Here is a 26124-nt window from a genome sequence, read left to right as displayed (position 1 = left end):
TGCAATCAGCATCTGCAGTGATTTTGGAATCCCAAAAAATAAAGTCTGACACTGTTTCCACTGTTTCTCCATCTATTTCCCATGAAGTGATGGTACCCGATGATGCCATGATCTTAGTTTTCTGAATGTTGAGCTTTAAGCCAACCTTTTCACTCTCCTCTTTCACTTTCATCAAGAGGATTTTGAGTTCCTCTTCACTTTCTGCCATAAGGGTGGTGTCATCTGCATATCTGAGGTTATTGATATTTCTCCCAGCAATCTTGATTCCAGCTTGTGCTTCTTCCAGCCCAGCATTCCTCATGATGTACTCTGCATATAAGTTAAATAATCAGGGTGACAATATACAGCCTTAACGTACTCCTTTTTCTATTTGGAACCAGTCTGTTGTTCCATGCCCAGTTCTAACTGTTGCTTCCTGACCTGTATACAGGTTTCTCAAGAGGCAGGTCAGGTGGTCTGGTATTCCCATCTCTTTCAGAATGTTCCACAGTTTCTTGTGATCCACACAGTCAAAGGCTTTGGTGTAGTCAATGAAGCAGAAATAGATGTATTTCTGGAAATCGTTTGCTTTTTCCATGATCCAGCAGATGTTAGAAGTTTGATCTCTGGTTCCTCTGCCTTTTCTAAAACCAGCTTGAACATCTGGGAGTTCATGGTTCACATATTGCTGAAGCCCAGCTTGGAGAATTTTGAGCATGACTTTACTAGCGTGTGAGATGAGTGCAATTGTGCGGTAGTTTGAGCATTCTTTGGCATTGCCTTTCTTTGGGATTGGAATGAAGACTGACCTTTTCTAATCCTGTGGCCACTGCTAAGTTTTCCAAATTTGCTGGCATATTGAGTGCAGCACTTTCACAGCATCATCTTTCAGGATTTGAAATAGCTCTGCTGGACTTCCATCACCTCCACTAGCTTTGTTCATAGTGATGCTTCTAAGGCCCACTTGACTTCATATTCCAGGATGTCTGGCTCTAGGTGAGTGATCGCACCATCTTGATTATCTTGGACATGAAGATCTTTTTTTTTTTTTTTACAGTTCTTCTGTGTATTTTGTTTTTTAACCTGGAGCCCAACTGTGGTGGAGGTAATGAAGAAAATGGTGACCTTCAAAAGATCCCATGTATGTACTGGTATACTCAGTGCCCCCAACCCTGCAGTAGGTCAGCACCAACCCACACCTCCACTGGAACCTCCTGGACACTCACTGGCAAGAGTGGTTCAGTCTCTTGTGGTATCATTGCTCCTTTCTCCTGGGTCCTGTGAAATAGATAGCCAATGGTAATCTGCTGTGTGATTAAGGGAACTCAGACAGGGGCTCTGCATCAACCTAGAAGGGTGGGGTGGGGAGGGAGATGAGAGGGAGATTCAAGAGGGAGGGGACATATGTATACCTATGGTTGATTCATGTTGATGAATGGCAGAAAACAACAAAATTCTATAAAACAATTATCCTTCTATTAAAAAAATAAATTAATTAAAAAAAATCTGCCTACAATGCAGGAGCTGCAGGAGGCACAGGTTCAACCTCTGGGTCTGGAAGATACCTTGGAGGAGGGCAATCCACTCCAGGATTCTTGCATGGAGAATCACATGGATAGCGGAAACTTGTGGTTTACAGTCCGTTGGTTCACAAAGAGTCAGACATGACTGAAGTGAATGAGCATGCACATGACTCCCTGAGCAATTGACCTTATAGCTAAGAATTATTCTAGGTCTCAAGGAGCCCTTTTTTTAGAGTTTTTCCTATAGAAAAAAAAATGTTTAATAGGCTTTATCATTTCACCAACTTTCAGGTAGATGTCTCCATATTATCATGATGGAAATATGACTGCAAATGCCTAAATTGAAGATTGGTAAAGACGTCAAGATTGCCAGTACAGAACCACTATTGAAGGACATGGGTGTGTGGTATACCAGTTGACTAAAGTCATCTTGAAAGTGATTTAGGACGCCCGGCTCCGGCAGCGCAGGCGCAGATGCGGGAGATGCCCGGCTCCGGCGGCGCAGGCGCAGACGCGGGAGACGCCCGGCTCCGGCGGCGCAGACGCGGGAGACGCCCGGCTCCGGCGGCGCAACGGACCACGTGCAGAATCGTGGCTGAGATGAGCTACCCCACGCCCAGGGTTAGGGCGGTGGCCGAGAGGAGCTGTACCACTTTCAGAATGCGGTGGCTGCTTGGGCACCGGAGGGCCGAGAGGAGCTGATCTACATTCAAAGCAGGAGGCGCGGCCTTGAGGAGACACCCCTCGTCCAAGGTAAGGTACAGCGGCTGCGCCTTGCTGGAGCAGCTGGGAAGAGATACTCCACGACCAAGTGGAATATAAGAATCCAGTGTTCTGGGGAGGAAGGAACAAGATGGCGGAGGGATAAGATGGCAAGACCACTTTCTCCCCCACAAATTCATCAAAAGAACATTTGAACGCGGAGTAAAGTCCACAAAACAACTTCTGAATACTGGCAGAGGACATCAGGCTCCCAGAAAAGCAGCCCATTGTCTTCTAAAGGAGAGAAGAAATCCAGCTCCACCCACCAGAACACCGACACATGCTTCCCTAACCAGGGAACCCGGACAAGTCACCCGTCCAACCCCACACACAGCGAAGAAACTACGTAATAAAGAGAACTCCACAAACTGCAAGAAGAGGGAAAGGCCACCCCAAGCAAAGCAATATAAGCAAGATGAAGAGGCAGAGAAATACCCAGCAAGTAAAGGAACAAGATAATTGCCCACCAACACTAACAAAAGAAGAAGATATAGGGAATTTACCTGATAAAGAATTTCAAATTTTGATGGTGAAAATGATTCAAAATCTTGAAAGCAAAATGGAGTTACAGATAAATAACCTGGAGAAAAGGATTGAGAAGATGGAAGAAAGATTTAATAAGGACTTAGAAGAAATAAAAAAGAGTCAATATACAATGAATAATGCAATAGATGAGATCAGAAACACTCTGGAGGGAACAAACAGTAGAATAACAGAGGCAGAAGACAGGATAAGCGAACTAGAAGATAGAATTGTAGAAATAAATGAAACAGAGAGGAAAAAAGAAAAACGAATTAAAAGAAATGAGGACAATATTAGAGACCTCTGGGACAATGTTAAACGCTCCAACATTCGAATCATAGGAGTCCCAGAAGAAGAAGACAAAAAGAAAGACCATGAGAGAATACTTGAGGAGATAATAGTTGAAAACTTCCCTAAAATGGGGAAAGAAATAATCACCCAAGTCCAAGAAACCCAGAGAGTCCCCAACAGGATAAACCCAAGGCAAAATACTCCAAGACACATATTAATCAAATTAACAAATATCAAACACAAAGAACAAATACTAAAAGCAGCAAGGGAAAAGCAGCAAATAACACATAAGGGGATTCCCATAAGGATAACAGCTGATCTTTCAACAGAAACTCTTCAGGCCAGAAGGGAGTGGCAAGACATACTTAAAGTCATGAAAGAAAATACCCTACAGCCCAGATTACTATACCCAGCAAGGATCTCATTCAAATATGAAGGAGAAATCAAAAGCTTTACAGACAAGCAAAAGCTGAGGGAATTCAGCATCACCAAACCAGCTCTCCAACAAATGCTAAAGGGTCTTCTATAGACAGGAAACACAGAAAGAGTGTATAAACTTGAACCCAAACAATAAAGAAAATGGCTACGGGATCGTACTTATCAATAATTACCTTAAACGTAAATGGGTTGAAATTTTCAAAAAGGCTAGGAAACAATTCTCATAGCCATCAATAGATCAGTGTTGAGTTCATGAATAGTTTTTAAAGTTTGGGACAAACTGTAGTATTTGCTATTTGAAGTACTATTTGTAATTGGCATATTACGATGTAACATTGGTCTTCATTTCCAACTTAAAACGCCTAAAAATGCCTAACAGGTTTTTAGATTTGTGAATTTTAGTTGAAATGTATTTTATGATGTTACTAAACCTGCAGAAATATTGAAATATTTCAGAGAACTTATTCATTGTACATTTAATTTATTTATAAAAGTTATGAACTGTAGAAAGTTTTACTTGTTGGGTCAAATGCTTGTTGCTTCAAATGCTTGTTGCATTTGAAGTGCTAGTTACAAGAAAATCAAATACCTTCAATGTATAAATGCTATTAAGTTTTTAAAGGACTCTGGAGTATAAGTAAGTTTGTTTAAAGAAATTTAGTCTGTTCAACTTGAAAAAAATAAATAAATAAAATTGGAAAAAAAAATAAATAAAATGTTCTTTAACTTTAAAAAAAAAAAAAAAAAAAGAAAGTGATTTAGCCTGTTGTTCAGTCCAGTGATGGCTACTGGACTGAGTTTTGCACTAATAGGTTGGCACATGGACAGCAACACTGACTCATTCCTGCAAAGAGATTCCTGTAAGAGTTTCTCTTTTGTGTGCCATGGGTCTCATCAGTGTATTTACAGATGATATGCACCTTCACCTGAAAAGTTTTCATCAAAACTTTTTCCTCACACATGCACAAACATCAGATAAATTTGCATTATTCTTAGAGAATCTAATTTTTCTCTTGTCTGCTTGCACTATCCTGACTCTCAAAGGGACTTGCCTCTTTCACTTACTCCTGAAACAGAGCAGGACCTTATAGTCCTTACTCCTTCTGCACCCCATATCCTCAGCCTGCCTTTTGTCTGTAGAAAAACTTTAGTCAAAGAATAAATTTAATCTAAGAAGTGAGAAAATCCAGAAACAAAGGAAAAGCAATCAAACAGGATAAAATAATTACAGTTTAGTCATTAAACAAAGTCAAGGACCTTTAGTTACTCTACAAAGACTGTAAATAATATTCTGAGCCATATGCTTTGAGCTGTTTTGTAGAAACTAAAAACCCCACCTGACAGAAGAAGTTAACTGCAGGAGGACCAGCCTGTCCTTGGCATAGGTGGCACAATTCCAAAACCTGGCCTCAGAGAAACTGGAAAAAAATGACCGTGGACCTGAATATTAACTGTACTTAAAACAATCAGAATGATGCTGGTCATAGAATCACATGACCAATTTCAAGATGACTGTCAGAGCTGACTGCTGTTTCTGTCTAGAGTCCCTTCCTTTTTCCTATACACCCTAGAAACTCCCCATTGAAAAACTCTTGTCCTCAATTGTTAGTGGGGAGTGGGCCTTTGGACATGTGGACCCTCTCCAACAGTTGCTGGTATCCAAAGTTAAGCAAACTTCCTTTCGACCAACCTTGCATCTGGACTATTGGCTTTTAAGTGTGGAGCAAACAGACCTGACTTTCTGTTAACACCACCTGGGGAAAATTAGCTTGTGCACCCAAAGAAATTTATGAGTTTGAATCTTAGAAACATGCAGCAGTTTACCCATTGACTTCTTCAAGACATATCCCTGAAACACAGGAGTAGGAGAAAAAACCTCGACTAACTTCTGATAAAGGGACACCGGAAATCATATTCACCTCAATGAACATACTGATGCTGAAGCTGAAGCTCCAATACTTTGGCCATCTGATGTGAAGAGTTGACTCATTAGGAGAGATCCTGATGCTGGGAAAGATTGAAGGCAGGAGGAGAAGGGGACGACAGAGGACAAGATGGTTGGAATGGGATCACTAATTCAGTGGACATGAGTTTGAGTAAGCTCTGGGGATGGTGAAGGACAGGGAATCCTGGCATGCTGCAGTCCATGGGGTCACAAAGAGTTGGGCATGACTGAGTGACTGAACAACAACAACACAATGAACATGTGTCTTTTCCAGTTAGTGTCAAGTCTGGTTCGACAAGCAGGGTTTCCGAAAGCGCGATGCGGCGGGAGAATGAGAAACAAGACATGAGTTCAGTGAAAGGCGAGGATCAGGGGACCAACACCACTCCAAGGTGAAAGAGCCAAAACTGAAGCCATGCCAGCTTTATTATACTCTCAGCCATGAAGGAAAGAATGTGCAGGGAGTTAAGCTGTAACTCATGTGGCCTTCAGGGCCAAAGAACAAAGTGATCATTAACCATTAAGTAACCAAGAAACAATAATCAATAACAAATTAGTAACTAAGACTAATATTCTTATCTATAGATTTTCCTTCAGATATGTAAAACATGTGACTCTGAGACGCCAGTTGGGAAACAGTCTGGGGTCAGTTTTCCGACCCCAGGATCATATCTTGTTTTCAAGATTATGAACTGTTCCCTCTGGACTTATTCCATGAGTCTCATTCCTTGAAGCATCCAGTTTATCAATAATTATAAATTCCTTCTGCGGCCCTTGCTGGGGCCTGCTTATCTTCTATTCTTCCTGTCTCCTACAAGTTAGTGTTTTGTTTTTTTTTTTTTCAATAAATATCCAGAAGTGGGAAAAGAAAAAGGAAAAAAAACCCTATTTTTTAGGTAACACTGACTTAGTTGGTTTGGACTGCTATAACAGAATGCCATAGACTGAGTGGCTTATAAAGAACAGAAATTTATTTCTCACAGTTCTGAAATCTGGAAAGTCCAGGATCAAGATGCTGGCAGATTAAGTGTCTGATGAGGATCCCCTTCCTGAACTATACTCTTTTGCTATACCTTCACATGGTGAAAGGGCAGGGGAGCTCCCTGAGGGGGCCTCTTTTATATGGGCCTCAATCCCATTCATGCAGGCTCCATTCTCAAGAACTAATCACCTTCTAGAGGTCCCACCTCCAAATATTATCACATTGGAGATTAAGTTTCAAAATATCAGTTGTGAGGGACAGAAATATTCAACCTATGGCACACTCAAATCAAGAAAAATCACCCATTAAATAATGTGGTGGATTGTGAAAAAAATGTTTTTACAGTGCCTCAAATCAAGGAATGGTACCTCTTTAAAAGTCCACTGAATGTGGATTTAGACGTGTGACTTGAGTTGGCCATTGGGACATTTGCAAACTTGATGTAAGCAGAGGTTTGAAAAGTGCTTATGCATAGGGTTGTGTCCTCTGGTTGCTTTTGGAACCCAATACATATAAAGAAACTAGACTCAGTTCAGTTCAGTTCAGTTGCTCAGTCGTGTCCGACTCTCCGCAACCCCAAACTAGACTGCTGCTGCTGTTGCTAAGTCGCTTCAGTCACGTCTGACTCTGTGCGACCCCATAGATGGCAGCCCACTAGGCTCACCCATCCCTGGGATTCTCCAGGCAAGAACACTGGAGTGGTTGCCATTTCCTTCTCCAATGTGTGAAAGTGAAAAGTGAAGTCACTCAGTCGTGCCTGACTCTTAGTGACCCCATGGACTGCAGCCTACCAGGCTCCTCCATCCATGGGATTTTCTAGGCAAGAGTACTGGAGTGGCTTGCCATTGCCTTCTCCGCCAAACTAGACTAGCTGTTAGTAAATTCAGACATAGAAGCCCATCCTGAAAAGAAGACTGAATGTAGCTTTTTCTAATAGAGTGGGCTAAATCTGATACATGGAAAGCCACACAGCTTTTAAGAGAGTTATATTGACAGAGACTAAAGTAATTAGCCTCCAATTAAAATTTTAAAAATTAAAAAAAAAAAGAGACTGAGACAGTTTAAAATTAAAAGACTTCTATCTCCAACTTTCTCTAAGTAGGAAAAGGGCTACAAAACTATTCAGTTAAAAACACAGCCATTTCATTTAGGAAAGGAAAATGTCTCAGAAGGCAAAGCCAAAATCCCCAAGGTCATAGCTACAGAGGAGTGGACTAGAGAGCCACTGCCAGAGGGCAGAACATTCTCTGTTCCTAGAGTAAGGGGAGCTGGCAGCATATGTCCATCTGAGTCCTAAAATTGCTATTGATCAGTTCCATTTGTTTTATTTTCGCCTTGGCTTACAGTCCATGGAGTCAAACATGACTGAACACAGTTTGGTGTGTCTTTTTAATTTTGAAGTCTCTGAATCAAGAGGAACTGCATCAGGTATCCTTGCTTGCATTCACAAATGATGCAAATCACATGATATTGGACTTGAACCTGATGCTGTAAGTGAAAGAGAATTTTAGAAGTTCTGGGAAGGTTGAGGATACTTTGCATGTGGGGAAAATGAAATAATTATAACCAGAGGGTGGATAGGGTAGAAGGGGAGAATAAAAAATGGTAGAAGGGGAGAATAAAAAAGCCACAGTATTTTTTAGCATTTCCCATAAAGAAGTAGAGTCTATTTCTCCACTTCTTGAATCTGGACTTGGATATTTGACTTGCTTTGGCTAAGGGACGTTAGTAGGTATAATAGAAACAGAGGTTTGGGATGAGTGTGAACATCTGAGTTTGCTTTCCTGCTGCTTTTCTAATATAGTCATCATGTGTAAAAGTTTTGGCTAGCCTTCTAGATAGTGAAAGCTATGTGGCCTGATGCCCCTACTAACTTAGGCAACAGCCAGACATGAATGAGGGATGAGACCGTCTGGGATGAGACAGTCCCCAGGCAATCTGTTAAGTGACTGCACATGCATGAACGATCCAGGTTTTGATAAGGAGAATTATACAGCAGAATCCTCAGCTAAATACAATGATCTTTCTTTTTTCATTGAAGTATATTTTTGTTGTTTAGTCCCTAAGTCGTGTCTGAATAGTTGATTCATAATGTAGTGTTACCATCAGGTATAGAACAGATTGATTCAGTTATACGTCTATAAATCCCTGTGCTATAGAGTAAATCCTTGTTGGTTGTCTATTTTATATAAAATGGTATATGTGTATATGGTAATCCCAAACTCCTAATTTATCCCTATGTCCCTTTCCTCTTTGGTAACCATAAGTTTGTCTTCTGTGTCTATGGGTCTATTTCTATTTTGTAAATAGCTTCATTTGTATCATTTTCTATTTAGATTACACTTGTAAGTGATATCATACGCCATTTGTCATTCCTCTATCTCGCTTCCTTAGTATGTTTCTCTGTGTTCATGTATATTGTTGCAAATGGCATTATTCCATTCTTTTTATGGCTGAATAGTATTCTATTGTATATATGTAACACATCTTGTTTATCCAATTCATCTGTAATCGGACATTTAGGTTGTTTCTGTGTCTTGGCTATTGTAAACAGTGCTTTTTTAACATTGGGGTGCATGGATCTTTATGAATTCAGAGTATTCTCTAAATATGTGCCCAGGAGTGGCTTCGCAAGATGATATGGCAATGCTATTTTTAGTTTTTTAAGGAGCCTCCATACTGTTTGCTATAGTGGCTGCACTAATTTATATTCACACTAACAATATAAGAGGGTTCCCTTTTCTCCACATCCTCTTTATTTGTCATTTGATGATGGCCATTCTGACTCGTGTGAGACGATACATCATTGTAATTTTGATTTGCATTTCTCTATTAATTAATGATACTAAACATTTTTTTCATGTGTCTATTGGCCATCTGTATGTCTCCTTTGGAGAAATGCCCCTTAAGTCTTCTGCCTATTTTTTGACTGGGTTGTTTGCTTTTTGGTTATTGAGTTGTATGAGCTATTTGTATATTTTGGAAATTAAGTCCTTGTTGATTGTATCATTTGCAAATATTTCTTCCAGCCTGTAGGTTGTCTTTCGTTTTGTTGATGGGTTTCCTTTACTGTATAAAAGCTTATAAGTTTGATTAGGTTCCATTTGTTTATTTTTGCTTTCAGTGATCATTTTTAAGTTCCTAAATTTTTGGTGTGGTTCATTATGTAGAAAATTAAATGCTGTGTGTCCTATTATGTAGAAAAAAATCATACAAATAATTTTAGTGAAATAAAACTTTATTATATATTCTAAGTAAAAGTTGTTTAATTTTGCTGAGGACTGGCAAAACTTAATGCCAGTAATATCTGGCATGATTTTTCAGGCTGACTCTTATGACCAGAGTTCAAAATACATGTAGTCCTAGGATGAAAATGAAACACAAATATGATTAAGCTGGTTTAATAGCAGTAACAGGTAACTTCTAAGGGATTAAGTATGATTATTTGACTACTCTTAATACACCAATATAATAAATTTGAATATAATATGAATTTTTTTCCTTAGAAAACAGCAACTAATTTCACCTTACTTTATTTCCCTCTGTATTTTTTCATTCATGTATACTCAATACAGAAAAATATAGAAATACAAAAGCGAACAATTTATAATCTCAATTCTCCAAGATCTACCATTAATATTTTGGTTTAAATTCCTTCCAGGCACATAATTAGTATTATAATATGCTTATATCCTACTTTTTTCATTAAATAATATATACTGAATATTCATGTCATTGAGCATTTGAGTTGTTAACATTCTTCTGCAGAGATAGTTTATAATGTGATTAATAAATCTCGTACCTTACCTTTTAGATTTTAAAATTTTTTTATTTATTAGAGTCAATTTTGCAACATAGAGTATACATTTCTGTTTACTAGTATACACAGAATTGTCTGTTGTTGTTTAGTCACTAAGTTGTGTCAAGCTCTTTTGTGACCCATGGACTATAGCCTGCTAGGTTCCTCTGTCCATGGAATTTCTGCAAGAATGATGGAGTGGGTTGCCATTTCCTTCTCCAGGGGATATTCCTAACTCAGGGATTGAACTTGCATCGCATGCAGCTTCTGCACTGTAGGTGAATTCTTTACCATTGTACCACCAGGGGAAGTGAAGTGAAGTGAACTCGTTCAGTCGTGTCCGACTCTTTGCGACCCCGTGGACTGTAGTCTACCAGTCTTCTCCGTCCATGGGATTCTCCAGACAAGAATACTGGAGTGGGTTACCATTTCCTTCTCCAGGAGATCTTCCCGACCCAGGGATCAAACCTGGGTCTCCCACATTGGAGGCAGACGCTTTAACCTCTGAGCCACCAGGGAAGCCCACCAGGGGAGCCTTATGTCATTGTCTGCATCTCTTAATTTTTTGGAAGAAAGCAATACATATGAAAAAATATCAATATTATATTTTTTAATGGATATTTTCAGTTTGTCCCTCCAAAGTTGTATGTATAGCTCTGGAGTTTGATTCCTATAACCTGATTGGGGGAAAAAATTAAAAGAGATATTTCATTGTTGTTTAATCCTTTACTTCATATGTTTTTGAAAATGTTTTTATATAGTTACTGGTTATCTGTTTTCTCTTATTAATGGCTGTATTAATTAATTTTTAATATTCTATATCCATTTCACTTGGGATTTGATTTTTTTCTCACTTAAGTAAATTTTTTCTTAATATAATGATATTATCTCTTGGTCATATATGAATCATATATTTTAGTTACTTTATTATTTGCTGTTGAAAGTTTAGTATTATTATTTGTCTTGAGGTACAGAAGTTTAAGATCTGGAGTAGGAAATGGCAACCTACTCCAGTATTCTTGCCTGGAAAATTCCATGGACAAGGAGCCTGATGGGCTACAGTCTATGCGATTGCAAAGAGTTGGACATGACTGAGCAATTGAGCACACATACACAGAAGTTAAGATATTCTAATTTAGCAGTCTTTTACTCTGTGACTTAATTGCTTTGAAAGTTCTTTTCTATCTAGAAACCAGGTGTGAATGCTATTTGTTCATTTATCTTTGATCAGTAATTCAATACTTCTTTCCTTATGCTTCCCTTGGGTTTGTTCCCTTCTTTTACTAACCTTTTATATAGATACTAGGTTCATTAATTTTCACTTTTTTCTCTTCTTCAAGAGTATTTATAGCTATATTATTCTTTTTAACATTTTTAGTTGCATTCTAAAAGTTTTTAAATGTAATATTATTCAATTTAATGTTTTTAAAAATTTTTATTGTGTTACTTTTTATCCCTGACTTATTGACATGTTTTCTTGTACAAAATATTTTAAAATGTGTATCTTCATCAACATCTAATATTGCTACTTGCTTCGACACTAAGGTCCAAATTATACCCATTCTCTGAAATATGTTGAGATTTCCTTCTTGACATACTATGAGAAAAAATTTTATAAAAAAATGTTTGTTGAAAATATATTATCTACTTGCTTGATACAGAGTTCTACATACCATCTTTAAATCAAGCTTCTTAATTTTTTTGTTCAAATTTAAATAACTAAGATTCTGTCTTCTACAAGGAGTAAAAATTAAAAGCTGTGTGAAAATTTTCCACTATGATGATGAGTTTCTCACTAACTATATGTTACTCTATATTTTGAGGTTAATATTAGGTACACAGAAGCCTAGATATTGTATCTTCTGAGTAAAACTTTTATCATTATGTAGTAACCCTCTGTCTGCCCCCAATAGTGTTTTTTGTCCTAATGTCTATTTTTTTTTCCTGATAGTGACCTTGCTTTATTAGCTTACCTATGGTTAGCATTTTTCTGTTAATTTATCCCATATTTTCTTTCTTTCAATTTTTTTGTCTTTATTTTAGATCTGTTTCCTATACAGAGCCTCTGAATATTTAAAAACTCAAGTCAAACCTTATATATTCTTTTACTTGCAATATTTGGCCATTTACATTTATTGTAGGTATTATAAGATGTTGTGTGGTGGTGGTGGTTTAGTTGGTAAGTTGTGTCCAACTCTTGCAACCCCATGGACTGTATGTAGCCTGCCAGACTCCTCTGTCCATGGGATTCTCCAGGCAAGAATACTGGAGTGGGTTGCCATTTCCTTCTCCAGGAGATCTTCCCAACCCAAGGATTGAACCTGGGTCTCCTGCATTGCAGGCAGATTCTTTACCAACTGAGCTACAATGGAAGCCCAAGCTATTGTATAGAATATATTTAACTGACATATTGAATACGTGAACAGGTAGCTATTTTCTACCATTTTATTTTCCTGTTTCTATTTGTCCCACTTTTTCTATGCTTTTTTCTTCTTGCCTTTTTCCCCTAAATAGATTCTTTCACTCATTTGTTTGCTTGCTTGTATTTTATTCCCATTTCTCCTCTCTACTAGTTTTCAGTTTATAAAGTTGTCTCATTTTTTCAGTGGTTGTCCATGAAATTAACATGCATACTTAACTCATCTCCTGAACAATACAAAGACCTTATGACATTTTAATTCTACTAATTTTCTCACAGCTTATTCACACTTGTTGCCTATATTTTAGTGTTGTTTTTCTTGATCTCACAAATTAGACATTTGCTACTATGGCTCAGATCATGAACTCCTTATTGCCAAATTCAGACTTAAATTGAAGAAGTAGGGAAAATATGTAGTAGAAGTAGGCAATTCAGATATGACCTAAATCAAATCCCTTATGAGTATACAGTGGAAGTGAGAAATAAATTTAAGGGACTAGATCTGATAGAGTGCCTGAAGAACTATGGATGGAGGTACATGACACTCTATAGGAGACAGGAATCAAGACCATCCCCAAGAAAAAGAAATGCAAAAAAGCAAAATGCCTATCTCAGGAGGCCTTACAAATTGCTATGAAAAGAAGGGAAATGAAAAGCAAAGGAGGAAAGGAAAGATATACCCATTTGAATGCAGAGTTCCAAAGAATAGCAAGGAGAGATGAGAAAGCCTTCCTCAGCGATCAATGCAAAGAAATACAGAAAAACAACAGAATGGGAAAGACTAGAGATCTCTTCAAGAAAATTAGAGATACCAAGGGAACATTTCATGCAAATATGGGCTCGATAAAGGACAGAAATGATATGGACCTAACAGAAGCAGAAGATATTAAGAAGAGGTGGCAAGAATACACAGAAGAACTGTACAAAAAAGATCTTCATGACCCAAATAATCACGATGGTGTGATCAGTTACCTAGAGCCAGACATCTTGGAATGTGAAGTCAAGTGGGCCTTAGAAAGCATCACTATGAACAAAGCTAGTGGAGGTGATGGAATTCCAGTTGAGCTATTTCAAATCTTGAAAGATGATGCTGTGAAAGTGCTGCACTCAATATGCCAGCAATTTTCGAAAACTCAGCAGTGGCCACAGGATTGGAAAAGGTCAGTCTTCATTCCAATCCCAAAGAAAGGGAATGCCAAAGAATGCTCAAACTACCACACAATTGCACTCATTTAATATGCTAGTAGAGAAGTAAATGGCAACCCACTCCAGTGTTCTTGCCTGGAGAATCCCAGGGACGGGGGAGCCTGGTGGGCTTCCGTCTGTGGGGTCACACAGAGTCGGACACGACTAAAGTGACTTAGCAGCAGCAGCAGCAATATGCTAGTAAAGTCATGATCAAAATTCTCCAAGCCAGCCTTCAGCAATACATGAACCGTGAACTCCCAGATGTTCAAGCTGGTTTTAGAAAAGGCAGAGGAACCACAGATCAAATTGCCAACATATGCTGGATCATTGAAAAAGCAAGAGAGTTCCAGGAAAACATCTATTTCTGCTTTATTGACTATGCCAAAGCCTTTGACTGTGTGGATCACAATAAACTGTGGAAAATTCTGAAAGAGATGGACATACCAGACCACCTGAACTGCCTCTTGAGAAACCTATATGCAGGTCAGGAAGCAACAGTTAGAACTGGGCATGGGACAACAGACTGGTTCCAAATAGGAAAAGGAGTACGTCAAGGCTTTATATTGTCACCCTGCTTATTTAACTTATATGCAGAGTACATCGTGAGGAATGCTGGGCTGGAAGAAGCACAAGCTGGAATCAAGATTGCCGGGAGAAATATCAATAATCACAGATATGCAGATGACACCGCCCTTATGGCAGAAAGTGAAGAGGAACTCAAAATCCTCTTGATGAAAGTGAAAGAGGAGAGTGAAAAAGTTGGCTTAAAGCTCAACATTCAGAAAACTAAGATCATGGCATCTGGTTCCATCACTTCATGGGAAATAAATGGAGAAACAGTGAAAACTCTTGCACTGTTGGTAGAAATGTGAATTGATAAAGCCAATTGATATGCAAAACAGTATGGAGATTCCTTAAAAAACAAGAAATAAAGCCACATGTTTATTTTGCTTTTGTTGCCCTTGCCTTTGGAGTCAGATCCAAAAATTCCTCATTTAGACCAATATCAAGGAGTTCATGACTTGTGTTTTCTTGTAGGATTTTTATGGTCTCTGGTCTTATATTTAATTCCTTAAAACATTTTAAGTTGATTTTGGTGAATGGTATAAGACAGTAGCCTAATTTTATTTTTTTGCATGTGACTATTCAGTTTTATTAACATTTATTGAAGAGCCAATACTTTGCCCATTGTATATTCTTGGCTCCTTTGTCATAAATCAATCGTGTATGCATGCATTATTTGAGGTTACTATGCTTTTTCATTATCTATGTATCTGTTTTTATACAAATACCATACTAGTTTGATTACTATGACTTTTTAATATCGTTTGAAATCAGGGAGCATGATTCCCACAGTGTTGTACTTCATTCTTAAGATTGCTTTGACTTTCAGTATCTTTTGTGGTTTCGTATATATTTTAGGATTATTTGTTCTATTTATTTTAAGATATATGGACCAGTAAAAGTGAAAGAAGAGACTGAAAATTTTGGCTTAAAACTCAACATTCAGAAAAACTAAGATCATGGCATCTGGTCCCATCACTTCATGGCAAATAGATGGGGAAACAATGGAAACAGTGACAGACTATGTTTTTGGGCTCCAAAATCACTGCGGATGGTGACTGCAGCCATGAAATTAAAAAACATTTGCTCCTTGGAAGAAAAGCTATGACAAACCTAGACAGCATATTAAAAAACAGAGATATTACTTTGCCAACAGAAATCCATATAGTGAAAACTATGGGTTTTCCAGTAGTCATGCATGGATATGAGTTTGGGCTAAAGAAACCTGAGCACCAAAGAATTGATGCTTTTTAGCTGTGGTGTTGGAAAAGACTCTTGAGAGTCCCTTGGACTGCAAGGAGATCCAACCAGTGAATCTTAAAGGAAATGAGCCCTGAATATTCATTGGAAGGATTGATGCTGAAGCTGGAACTCCAATATTTTGGCCACCTGGTGCGAAGAGCTGACTCGTTGGAAAAGACCCTGATGCTGGGAAAGATTGAGGGCAGGAGGAGAAGGGGGACGACAGAGGATGAGATGGTTGGATGGCATCACTGACTTGATGCACATTAATTTAAGCAAACTCCAGGAGCTGGTGCTATTCAGGGAAGCCTGTCATTATTCAGTCCATGGGGTCGCAAAGAGTTGGACACGACTGAGTGACTGAACTGAACTAATTCTTCCAACTGAACATGTAATATCTTTACATTTATTTGTCTTCTTCAGTTGTTCATCAGTGTCTTATAGTTTTCAGTGTAGAGGTCTTTCACTTTTTGGTAAATTTATTCCTAGTTATTTTATTCTTTTGATTTCATTGTAAATGAGATTTTTTTCTTAAGTTCTCTCTCTGATAGTTCATTTCTAGTGTATAAAAACACAACAGGTTTTTGTATATTGATTTTGTACCTGCAACTTTACTGAATTTATTTATTAGTTCCAATCGTTTTTTTTTTCCTTTTTTTTTTTGCAGAGTATAGAAATGTACTGTGTTCATTCAGTCTTCTGAGTTTAGTGACCATTTCTATGGACCATTATTTTGCGTTCTTTATTAGGTAAGTTATTTATCTCCATTTCATTAAATTTTATTTTCTAATGTTTTATGTTGTTCTTTCATTTGGAGTGTATTTCTCTGTTTCTTCATTTTGCTTGACTCTGTGTTATGTTAGGCAAAGCAGCTACCTCTCCCAGTCTTGAAGGAACGGTCTTGTATAGGAGATGAACCTTATCATTTACCTAACCCTTGCTCTTAATTATCTCTCAAACTTTTGTGATTATCTAAGCACCCAGATTTGTTGTTGATAGGTCCCAGTGGTTGAAATCAAGACTTTTCAGTGTTCAAAGTAGGAATCTGTCAGGACCTAGTTTCAGGCTCACTGGGTGCTATATCCTCAAGCAGCAGTTTTTAGGGTATGTAAATATATACATTTCTTTGGGATTATAGTCATAAACCCTGCTGGACTCAAAACCAAGTAATTTGAATGTATCCCATGGTGATATTTGCAGATACTGGGAATCTAGATGAATGTATAACCTCCTTCCTGGTAAGTACCTTGAGCTGAAGCAAGACCAAAGAGAGTACAAAAATACAACTCCCAGCCTATGTTCCCTGAGAACAACTTCATAGCCTCTAGAGGTATGGTAAACCTGAAACCTGCCCCTCAAGCTGAGGCTCCAGCCCAAGTAAAGAAGCCTTTTTCACAGGAAGACCAGGGCTATGTTTTAGCCTCCTGTCTATGTCATGGTCTGCCACATGGTAACCTGCTAAGAACTATCTGTCAGACTGTTTCAGTCACTTGGGGCCCAGAGGCCAAGCACCCCTGGCCACCAGCGTCAGGTGATCAAGGATATGATATCCCCTTGTGTTGACTATATATATCTGTTGGCTTTAGCAGGACTGCAAGTGAGCTTGGAGCCAAGGCATGCCTGCTGGCTTTAACAGGGTGCTGGCAGAGTATGACCACCAGCACTAGCACGGTAGCAGAACTGGCACCTACTAGTGCTGGCCCTTATAATATAGAATGAGAACATTAAAGCATAAAATGCTAGCAACTTTATCTGGAAAGTCCCAACAGGCCGTTTTCCCTCTGGAACATGTTTTAAGATTAGCTAGTGAGTCCCTTTCACTCAGATCAGTTCAGTTCAGTCGCTCAGTCATGTCCGACTCTTTGCGACCCCATGAATCACAGCACACCAGGCCTCCCTGTCCATCACCAACTCCCAGAATTCACTCAAACTCATGTCCATCAAGTTGGTGATGCCATCCAGCCATGTCATTCTCTGTCGTCCCTTCGCCTCCTGCCCTCAATCCCTCCCAGCATCAGCGTCTTTTCCAGTGAGTCAATTCATCGCATGAGGTGGCCAAAGTATTGGAGTTTCAGCTTTAGCATTAGGCCTTCCAATGAACACCCAGGATTGGTCTCCTTTAGAATGGATTGGTTGGATCTCCTTGCAGTCCAAGGGACTCTCAAGAGTCTTCTCCAACACCACTGTTCAAAAGCACCAATTCTTAAGCGATCAGCTTTCTTCACAGTCCAACTCTCACATCCATACATGACCACAGGAAAAACCATAGCCTTGACTAGATGGACCTTTTTTAGCAAAGTAATGTCTCTGCTCTTTAATATGCTGTCGAGGTTGGTCATAACTTTCCTTCCAAGGAGTAAGTGTCTTTTAATTTCATGGCTGCAATCAGCATCTGCAGTGATTTTGGAGCCCCCCAAAATAAAGTCTGACACTGTTTCCACTGTTTCCCCATCTATTTCCCATGAAGTGATGGGACCAGATGCCATGATCTTTGTTTTCTGAATGTTGAGCTTTAAGGCAACTTTTTCACTCTCCTCTTTCACTTTCATCAAGAGACTTTTTAGTTCCTCTTCACTTTCTGTCATAACGGTGGTGTCATCTGCATATGTGAGGTTATTGATATTTCTCCCAGCAATCTTGATTCCAGCTTGTGCTTCTTCCAGCCCAGCGTTCCTCATGACGTACTCTGCATATAAGTTAAATAAGCAAGGTGACAATATACAGCCTTGATGTACTCCTTTTCCTATTTGGAAGCAGTCTGTTGTTCCATGTCCAGTTCTAACTGCTGCTTCCTGAGCTGCATACAGGTTTCTCAAGAGGCAGATCAGGTGGTCTGGTATTCCCATCTCTTTCAGAATGTTCCACAGTTTATTGTGATCCACACATTCAAAGGCTTTGGCATAGTCAATAAAGCAGAAATAGATGTTTTTCTGGAACTCTCTTGCTTTTCCCATGATCCAGCAGATGTTGACAATTTGATCTCTGGTTCCTCTGCCTTTTCTAAAACCAGCTTGAACATCTGCAAGTTCACAGTTCATGTATTGCTGAAGCCTGGCTAGCTAATATCATTTAGATGCTATTAGCTAATATCATTTAGATATTTTCAAACTGCAGCATATGTGCTGTCTTGGGGTGAGTCTGCATGTAAACCCTTTAAGAGAGGAATCTCTGCTCCCTGCAGCACTTTGAATCTCACGAACATTGGCACTGTTGGTTTCCAAGGCCAGATGTTTGGGGGATCATTTCTCCAGTGCAGGTCCCAAGACTTGGAGTCCCTGAAGTAGGGCACCAACCCTTTGCTTCTAGGGATAAGCTCTGTATATGTGAGACCCTTCCGATTGTGTGTCACCACACCAGATGTGCATTTTTTGGTGAGAACACATCTCTTTTTCTCCATCCTATATTGATCTTTTAATCCTTCATCATTGAAGAGTTGTTTAGCTAGTTTTCAGGCTTTGTTTTCAGAGGGAAATATTACATGTACATGCGTGTGTGCTCAGTCGCTTCAGTCATGTATGATTCCTTCATCTGCTGCACTGCAGGCAAATTCTTTACTGCTGAGCCACTGGGGAAGCCACAATTATTCCACAGGTAGGAGTTAATTTGATGTGTCCATGGGAGGAGGTGAATTCAGGTGGTTCTTACACTGCCGTCTTGAGCCTCTTCTGCTATTTATTTGTAAAAACACATTTACATTCACAAATATAGTTAGCATTTTATTTGCTCGTATTATTGAACCTCAGATGATTATTCTCAGATTATGTCCCTTCTTCCTGAATTATCTCCCTTAGAAATGATCTATGTGTGTAAAAAATGTGCTTTGTTAAAAAAAAAACACAAAAACTTATTTTGCTCTTCTCCTTGAGATATTCTTGAAGAAAATTGAAATTGAGAGTTAAATTGTTTTTTAAATCAATACTTTAAAGATATTATTCTATTTTCTCTGGTTTCCACTATTTCTATTAAGAAGGCAATTGTCAGTCTATTGTTTGTAGTAGATTTTTCTTTTCTTTCTGGTTACTTTACTTTACTGTTTTGCTACCTCACTGTGATTTATATAGGTGTTAATTTTTAATTGTATTACTTAAGATATGTTGTCCTTTTTGTCTCACTGAATTCGTGTTTCTTCTGGACATTTTTTTTTTAGCAGTTATTATTCCCCATCCTATCTTGAGACTCCTGAATCTCATATTTCCTTGTCTCTGTAGGTTATTATGAATAATTTCCTCAACTATATATCCCAGTTCACTAATTTTTTCCTCAGCTACATTTGATCTGCTATCTAATCTGTTTATTTTTCTCTTTCTCCAAATTACTTAATACTGTATGACACATCCCTGCATACTTCTTCTGCCATTTCCTGTTATTTCATAATATTTGGAGAATGAAGATAGTTGCTGTATTTATTTTCTCCTAAGACCCAATGAAATCAAGAACAACATTTTCTTTTTAAATATTTCTAGATATCTATGGTTTCCAAATGAGCAATGATTACCTTTTTCAATGAACTGTTTGAAAAAGTTCTTATTATAAAATTTTTAATTCTTGGTGTATGTGTGTGGTCAGTCATTCAGTCATGTCTGATTCTTTGCAACCCCATGGACCATAGACTATCAGACTCCTCAGTCCATAGGATTTCCCAAGCAAGAATATTGGAGTGGGTTGCCATTTCCTCCTCCAGAGGATCTTGCTGACCCAGGGATTAAACTCGAGTCTCTTGAGTCTCCTGCATTGGCAAATGGATTCTTATCACTGAAAAAATAACAGTAAATTACACTGAATGAGACATTCTATTCTTATTTTCAGTGACTTACTCTTATTTTTCATTAGGGCAAAGAAATTCAACTCTAATGATCACATTTCCAGGACATTCTAGGTTTTATTTCCTTTGCAGTGTGTACACTCAATCCATGATGTAACTTGGGGACCTAGGACTAGACCAAAAGCACAGACTGAAATTGATCTAGGTGATTTGAGGAGAAATAATAGCAAAAGTATAGTGACAATCTCAGAAAATTAATGTGCAGCCAAAATAGAATGAAAATAGACTCACAATGAGGAAACTTGCTCCAAGCATCAATGCTTTTATTCTAACATCAAGATCAAATGGAAACTGGATCCCAAATTTATTGGTATTGGTGAAAAGTTCCCTCATAAATCCAATCCACTGATTTGAAATCTTACCAATAATCATTTCTTCATCCAGGGACAATACCTAAAATAAAAAAAAAGTTTGATCTTAGATTAAAACCCCTGAAATAAAAACAACAGGTATTATCACATCAATTTTAGTAATTAAATATGACCCATATGAGTTATAATAATGATGTACCCTGCAATAAAAGAATATTCAATAGGAACAGAAGATAGCCTCTAAAAACATCTACAGACAATGTCTACCTAAAAGAAAATTTTAAAATTGATTAGATACAAGTGATTTTATGTATAGAGTGTATACATACATAATGTTTTATATATAATGCATATTATATAAAAATTATATTAATATATATAATTTGTTTAAATTTGATTGGAATATCCATTTAATTGAGAAATGAAAACCACTAGCTTTTCAGCTCTTCTACACAGCTAACTCTTTCCTAAGAGATCCTAATTTTCTGAATCCCTCTGAAGTTTCCTCATGCCCTTTTTTCCTTTACTCATTTAGACTCCCTAGAGTATAACTTCTCATACCAAAGAATGTTATTTCTCAACATAAGAGATACTCATGTAAATATAAAACAATACCTCTGTGATAAATCCCACTGCTTATTTTGTAATGAATGCCAGAAGGGAAAGGAAGTGTGATGTGATGGAATATAATAGGGAGATAATAGGCAGACTGAAAGAACTGGAGGGATGGTTTTAGAGAAAGCCTCTTAGGCAAAGCATCATTTGAGCTGAGATTTGGAGGATCAGTAGGAACTAGTGACAGAGGAATAGGGAAAGTGAGAACCTCCTAGAGAGAGTCAGCTATATGTTAAAAGGCTCTGATTTAGGAAGGAACATGGCTGGAGCAAAATGAGTGAAGAAGATGGTGGTAGAAAACGAGTAAGAAAAGAGAGGCGTGGAGGACGAGGTCTGCATAGCCTTGTAAGTAATGCTAAGGAAATTGGGGGTAGAAATATGGAAGAGTTTCACATGATTATGTCAAAAATCCAGTTTTTCCAGAACTCTGAACACATTTTTCCCTATTACCCTCAGCAAAACAGCTTATCGTTTCCATTGAAGAGAAAATAGGAAACTGGACAGGAACTTACTAAACTCGCAGACACGAGCCTAGAAAGTTATTCTGTCTGTACCAACACTCCCTGCTTCCTTTCTAGTGTGATGAATGGACCGTTTCTATGCCTGTTCAAGACCGGTTAGTTCCCTACATGCCTTAGGTTCCATACCAAGTAAGAGACAAAGTTCATCAAATATTCCGTCTATGTTGTTTCTTCACATTTTCCCTCCAATCTGGCTTCTTTCCTTTAAAATCCAAGTGGACTAAGGAAACACCTTTCATAAATATACCTCCCTGTCCATTCTGTGCCCCATCCAGTCAGGAACAGGTTTATGGTAATACAGGGAGACAGGTCATATAGATGCAGAGTTAGTTTCTGTCTTATCTAAAGTTTTGGCATTTGTTTATAATAGACTTTTGCATTAATTTTGACGTTACAAACACATTCAAATATCATTTATCTTAATTACCAGGTTTTTCGGTACCCCTTGAAATTTTTAACTGAGATAGACATCTCATTTGCCACACCCTAGTCCTGCTCTATAACCAGCTGCTCCTTTACATGTCTCCTCTTTTTCATAACCAAAAGTATTAAAAGATTTGCCCACATTTGTGCACAAGATGACTCTCTCATTACCTCCCTTTCTTGTTCCTTACTCTTGGAGGTTACCTACAAGTGCCAACTATAAAATGGCTTTGTTTCAAATTTAGAAGGAATAGGAAGTATATTAAATACCTCATAGAAAGTTCTTAAGACAGTAGAATAAAGTAGAATTTACTGTACCATAATGTGAGATAAAACACTGATATTATTAAAAATGAGGCAAGGTAGATTTGCCTTCCAGAGTTTTAGCACAGAACACCCTGTTGCACTGGTTTTCAGCTTGAAATAGAAAAATAAGAGTCCTGTATGCTCATTTTATTAAATTTTGAAATAAAGCATTATTATTATAATTAATTTTTAAGTATGCCTTCTTTAATCAGTTCATGCAAGTGCCAATCAGAATTAGCATCACTAAACTGAATTGATGTAATTCTAGAGGAGGAAAAAATCTCAGGTAGTATTTTAACTCGGTTGTGTCCAAATTTCTGATTATATATTTCAGATATTAAAACAAGCAAAAATATCCTTGATAAAAGGCTGACAAGCAGTACTTTTTTCAAATAGAATATCTTATCATACCAAGACAGTATTCTCTCTTTCTTAAGAATCTACAGATTTAAACAACTGTGGTGCTGGAGAAGACTCTTGAGAGTCCCTTGGACTGCAAGGAGATCCAACCAGTCCATTCTGGAGGAGATCAATCCTGGGTGTTCATTGGAAGGACTGATGCTAAAGCTGAAACTCCAATACTTTGGCCACCTTATGCGACGAGTTGACTCACTGGAAAAGACTCTGATGCTAGGAGGGATTGGGGATGGGAGGAGACAGGGAAGACAGAGAATGAGATGGCTGGATGGCATCACTGACTCAATGGACATGAGTTTGAGTGAACTCCGGGAGTTGGTGATGGACAGGGAGGCCTGGCGTGCTGTGATTCATGGGGTCGCAGAGTCTGACATGACTGAGCAACTGAACTGAACTGAACTGAGTGGGTTATTTTGTTTTATTAACTATATTTAGTAGTTTACTTCCTAAATTATTATCTGAATGTTGGCCATTTTCTGAGAAGTAAATCAGTAAGCACATAAAAATTATCAATAAGCACATAAAAATTAACAAAATTGTATCATAACAATTTCAGAATTTTATAAAAATTAGCATTAATATATTATCTATATTTAATTCTGGATTATGTCATTACCTATTGAAATAAAGTTAATTTTCTCTTTCAATATTTTCAAATATTAAATACAAAGCTTCTTGTTTTATAGTTAAACACTTAAAATATAGATTAAAAGATGCCTTATAAGCTTCACAAACTGTAGGGCTTAATTAAGCAAAGAAATTATGACTTAGAAATTCAGTTTAAAAATTAGGCAAATAGGTATAGTAATGTTTTAATTTTGTTTTAATCAGATTAATTAACTATCTGCATTAGAAAAGTATCAAATTATTAACTAATTTGAGCATGATATCCTAAAACATAATGAATTACTCACATTAAAATTTAGATCTTTGAGACAGCTAGAAACCATACATGGCCCTCTGATGTTCATTAAATTCTCCTTATTTTCATTTTTTATTTTAAACATTGGCAAAAATGGGTGATAGTATTGATAAACATATCCAATTATTTCTCCAGGAGGAGCCTCAACTTTTAGCTACAAAATATTAAAAAACATATAGTATTAATCAAATGAGATATGTTTGATTTGTAAATAATACTGTATTTACTTATATGCCACCTTTTACTTAAGTTTTTGTATATGTGAACAGAACTCTCGAGTTTTAGGCATGCCCTATATCTGGGGGCTGATGCGGAAATGAAAGGACTTTCTAGGTGGTAGAACCCGCCTGCCAATGCAGGAGATGCAGGTTTGATCCCTGGGTCAGGAAGATCCCGTGGAGGAAGGCATGGCAATCCACTCCAGTATTCTTGCCTGGAGAATCCCATGGACGGAGGAGCCTGATGAGCTACAGTCCATAAGGTTGCATGGAGTCGGACACGACTGAAGCAACTGAGCCCTTATGCATGGAAGTGAAAAAGAAGAATTTGGATGCTGAAATCCCTGAATTGAGATCTGATGCTGCTGCTCATTAACCACATGAAATATGGACAGATCACTCACCTCTCTGAAATTAATTTTCCACTTGCAAAAGAGGGATGATAATAATAGTTGGTGCTTATGAGATCACTTTTTAAATTTTTGTGCCCATTAGATATGCCTTAAAAGCACAAATCACACCAAAACTGTTTATTATCCAATATGCCAAGAACTTTTGTACCTTTATGACAATGCAAATATGACTTCATTGAAGTTCTTTATCCTCATTGTGATTTAAAATCCAGTTCATTAAAATCAATAGAGACTAGTTGAATAAATTATGGCATACCATCCATAAAATGGCTTATAATGCAACCATTTATTAGAATGAGGAGGGTCTATACATACCGATATAATCTTCAAGTTAAAAAATTGTAGAGAAATATCTAGCAACTGTGTTACAAACACACCACAAACAGACACACACCTATATATGTGGATATATATATATATATATATATATATATAAAAGCATAAGTATGCATCTATTATACAAATATTCATAGAATAATTCTTCAACTCATAATAGCAGCTGCTTCTGAAGAAGAATAAAGCAGACATGGGAACTAAGAGTTTGACAGACATTATTTTTCCTGAATATACTTCTGCTAACGTTCTTTGTCGCGCTTTCTCTCTTTCTTCTTTCCTCTTTAACTTCCTTCTTGAAGCTGATCACCGAAGAATTGATGCTTTTGAACTGTGGTGCTGGAGAAGACTCTTGAGAATCCCTTGGACTGCAAGGAGATCCAACCAGTCCATTCTAAAGGAGATCAATCCTGGGTGTTCATTGGAAGGACTGATGCTGAAGCTGAAACTCCAATACTTTGGCCACCTCATGCGATGAGTTGACTCACTGGAAAAGACTCTGATGCTGGGAAGGATTGGGGGTGGGAGGAGAAGGGGACGACAGAGAATGAAATGGCTGGATGGCATCGCCGACTCTATGGACATGAGTTTGGGTGAACTCCAGGGAGTTGGTGATGGATAGGGAGGCCTGGCGTGCTGTGATTCATGGGGTCGCAAAGAGCCGGACACGACTGAGTGACTGAACTGATGTATTTATTATTCTTTCAAAAAATAAATGAAGACCACTAAGTGAAGATGGTGGTAGTGGTGATGTAGTTTATGAATCTTCTCAAAATCCTCATAGAAAGGACACAGTAAGTATGATTGCTAAACCAAACAAAACCACTGTGAAATTCTTTATCAAAGTAGATGGAAAAATGATAGCCTCACATCTCAAAGTACAAGTAGATGTAGTAAAACAATGGACAGCAGCAAGATAACTCCTGATTTCCAAGGAATAAAGATACCACTAACCAGTATTCATCACAAAGAGAAACAGATCCCCCTCAGAACATAAGTAGTCTGCAATTAAAATAAATAAATTTTAAAAAAAAGAAAATAGTATAAACAGAGGGAGAAGCACTTTTATCAACATATCCGGATAACTGTTGCCATGGAAGGTGTTTCATTTGGCAAGAATCAATAAGGGGGAAAAAAAAAAACAACAACTCACAGGACCAGTCTGAGAA

At 37.9% G+C, this 26124-nt stretch overlaps 1 protein-coding gene across 1 annotated transcript in view; it reads right to left on the bottom strand.

The window, feature by feature from the left end:
• Nucleotides 1-9707: 9707 nt before the first annotated feature.
• Nucleotides 9708-26124, bottom strand: part of LOC129546827 (phospholipid scramblase 2-like) — a 37163-nt gene continuing 20746 nt past the window's right edge. Inside the window, exons 4-7 of the mRNA XM_088844957.1 lie at nucleotides 23984-24145; nucleotides 20708-20869; nucleotides 17836-17837; nucleotides 9708-9804 (exon numbers count right to left, since the gene is read on the bottom strand). Coding sequence (XP_088701083.1) covers nucleotides 9708-9804; nucleotides 17836-17837; nucleotides 20708-20869; nucleotides 23984-24145 — 423 coding nt within the window. The remainder of the gene's footprint in view (nucleotides 9805-17835; nucleotides 17838-20707; nucleotides 20870-23983; nucleotides 24146-26124) is intronic.

The sequence above is a fragment of the Moschus berezovskii genome, chromosome 1 (assembly GCF_049115385.1).
Source record: "Moschus berezovskii isolate FMDL1 chromosome 1, NW_MosBer_1.0, whole genome shotgun sequence".
NCBI lineage: Eukaryota > Metazoa > Chordata > Mammalia > Artiodactyla > Moschidae > Moschus > Moschus berezovskii.
This window is presented reverse-complemented; position numbering and strand designations above follow the sequence as displayed.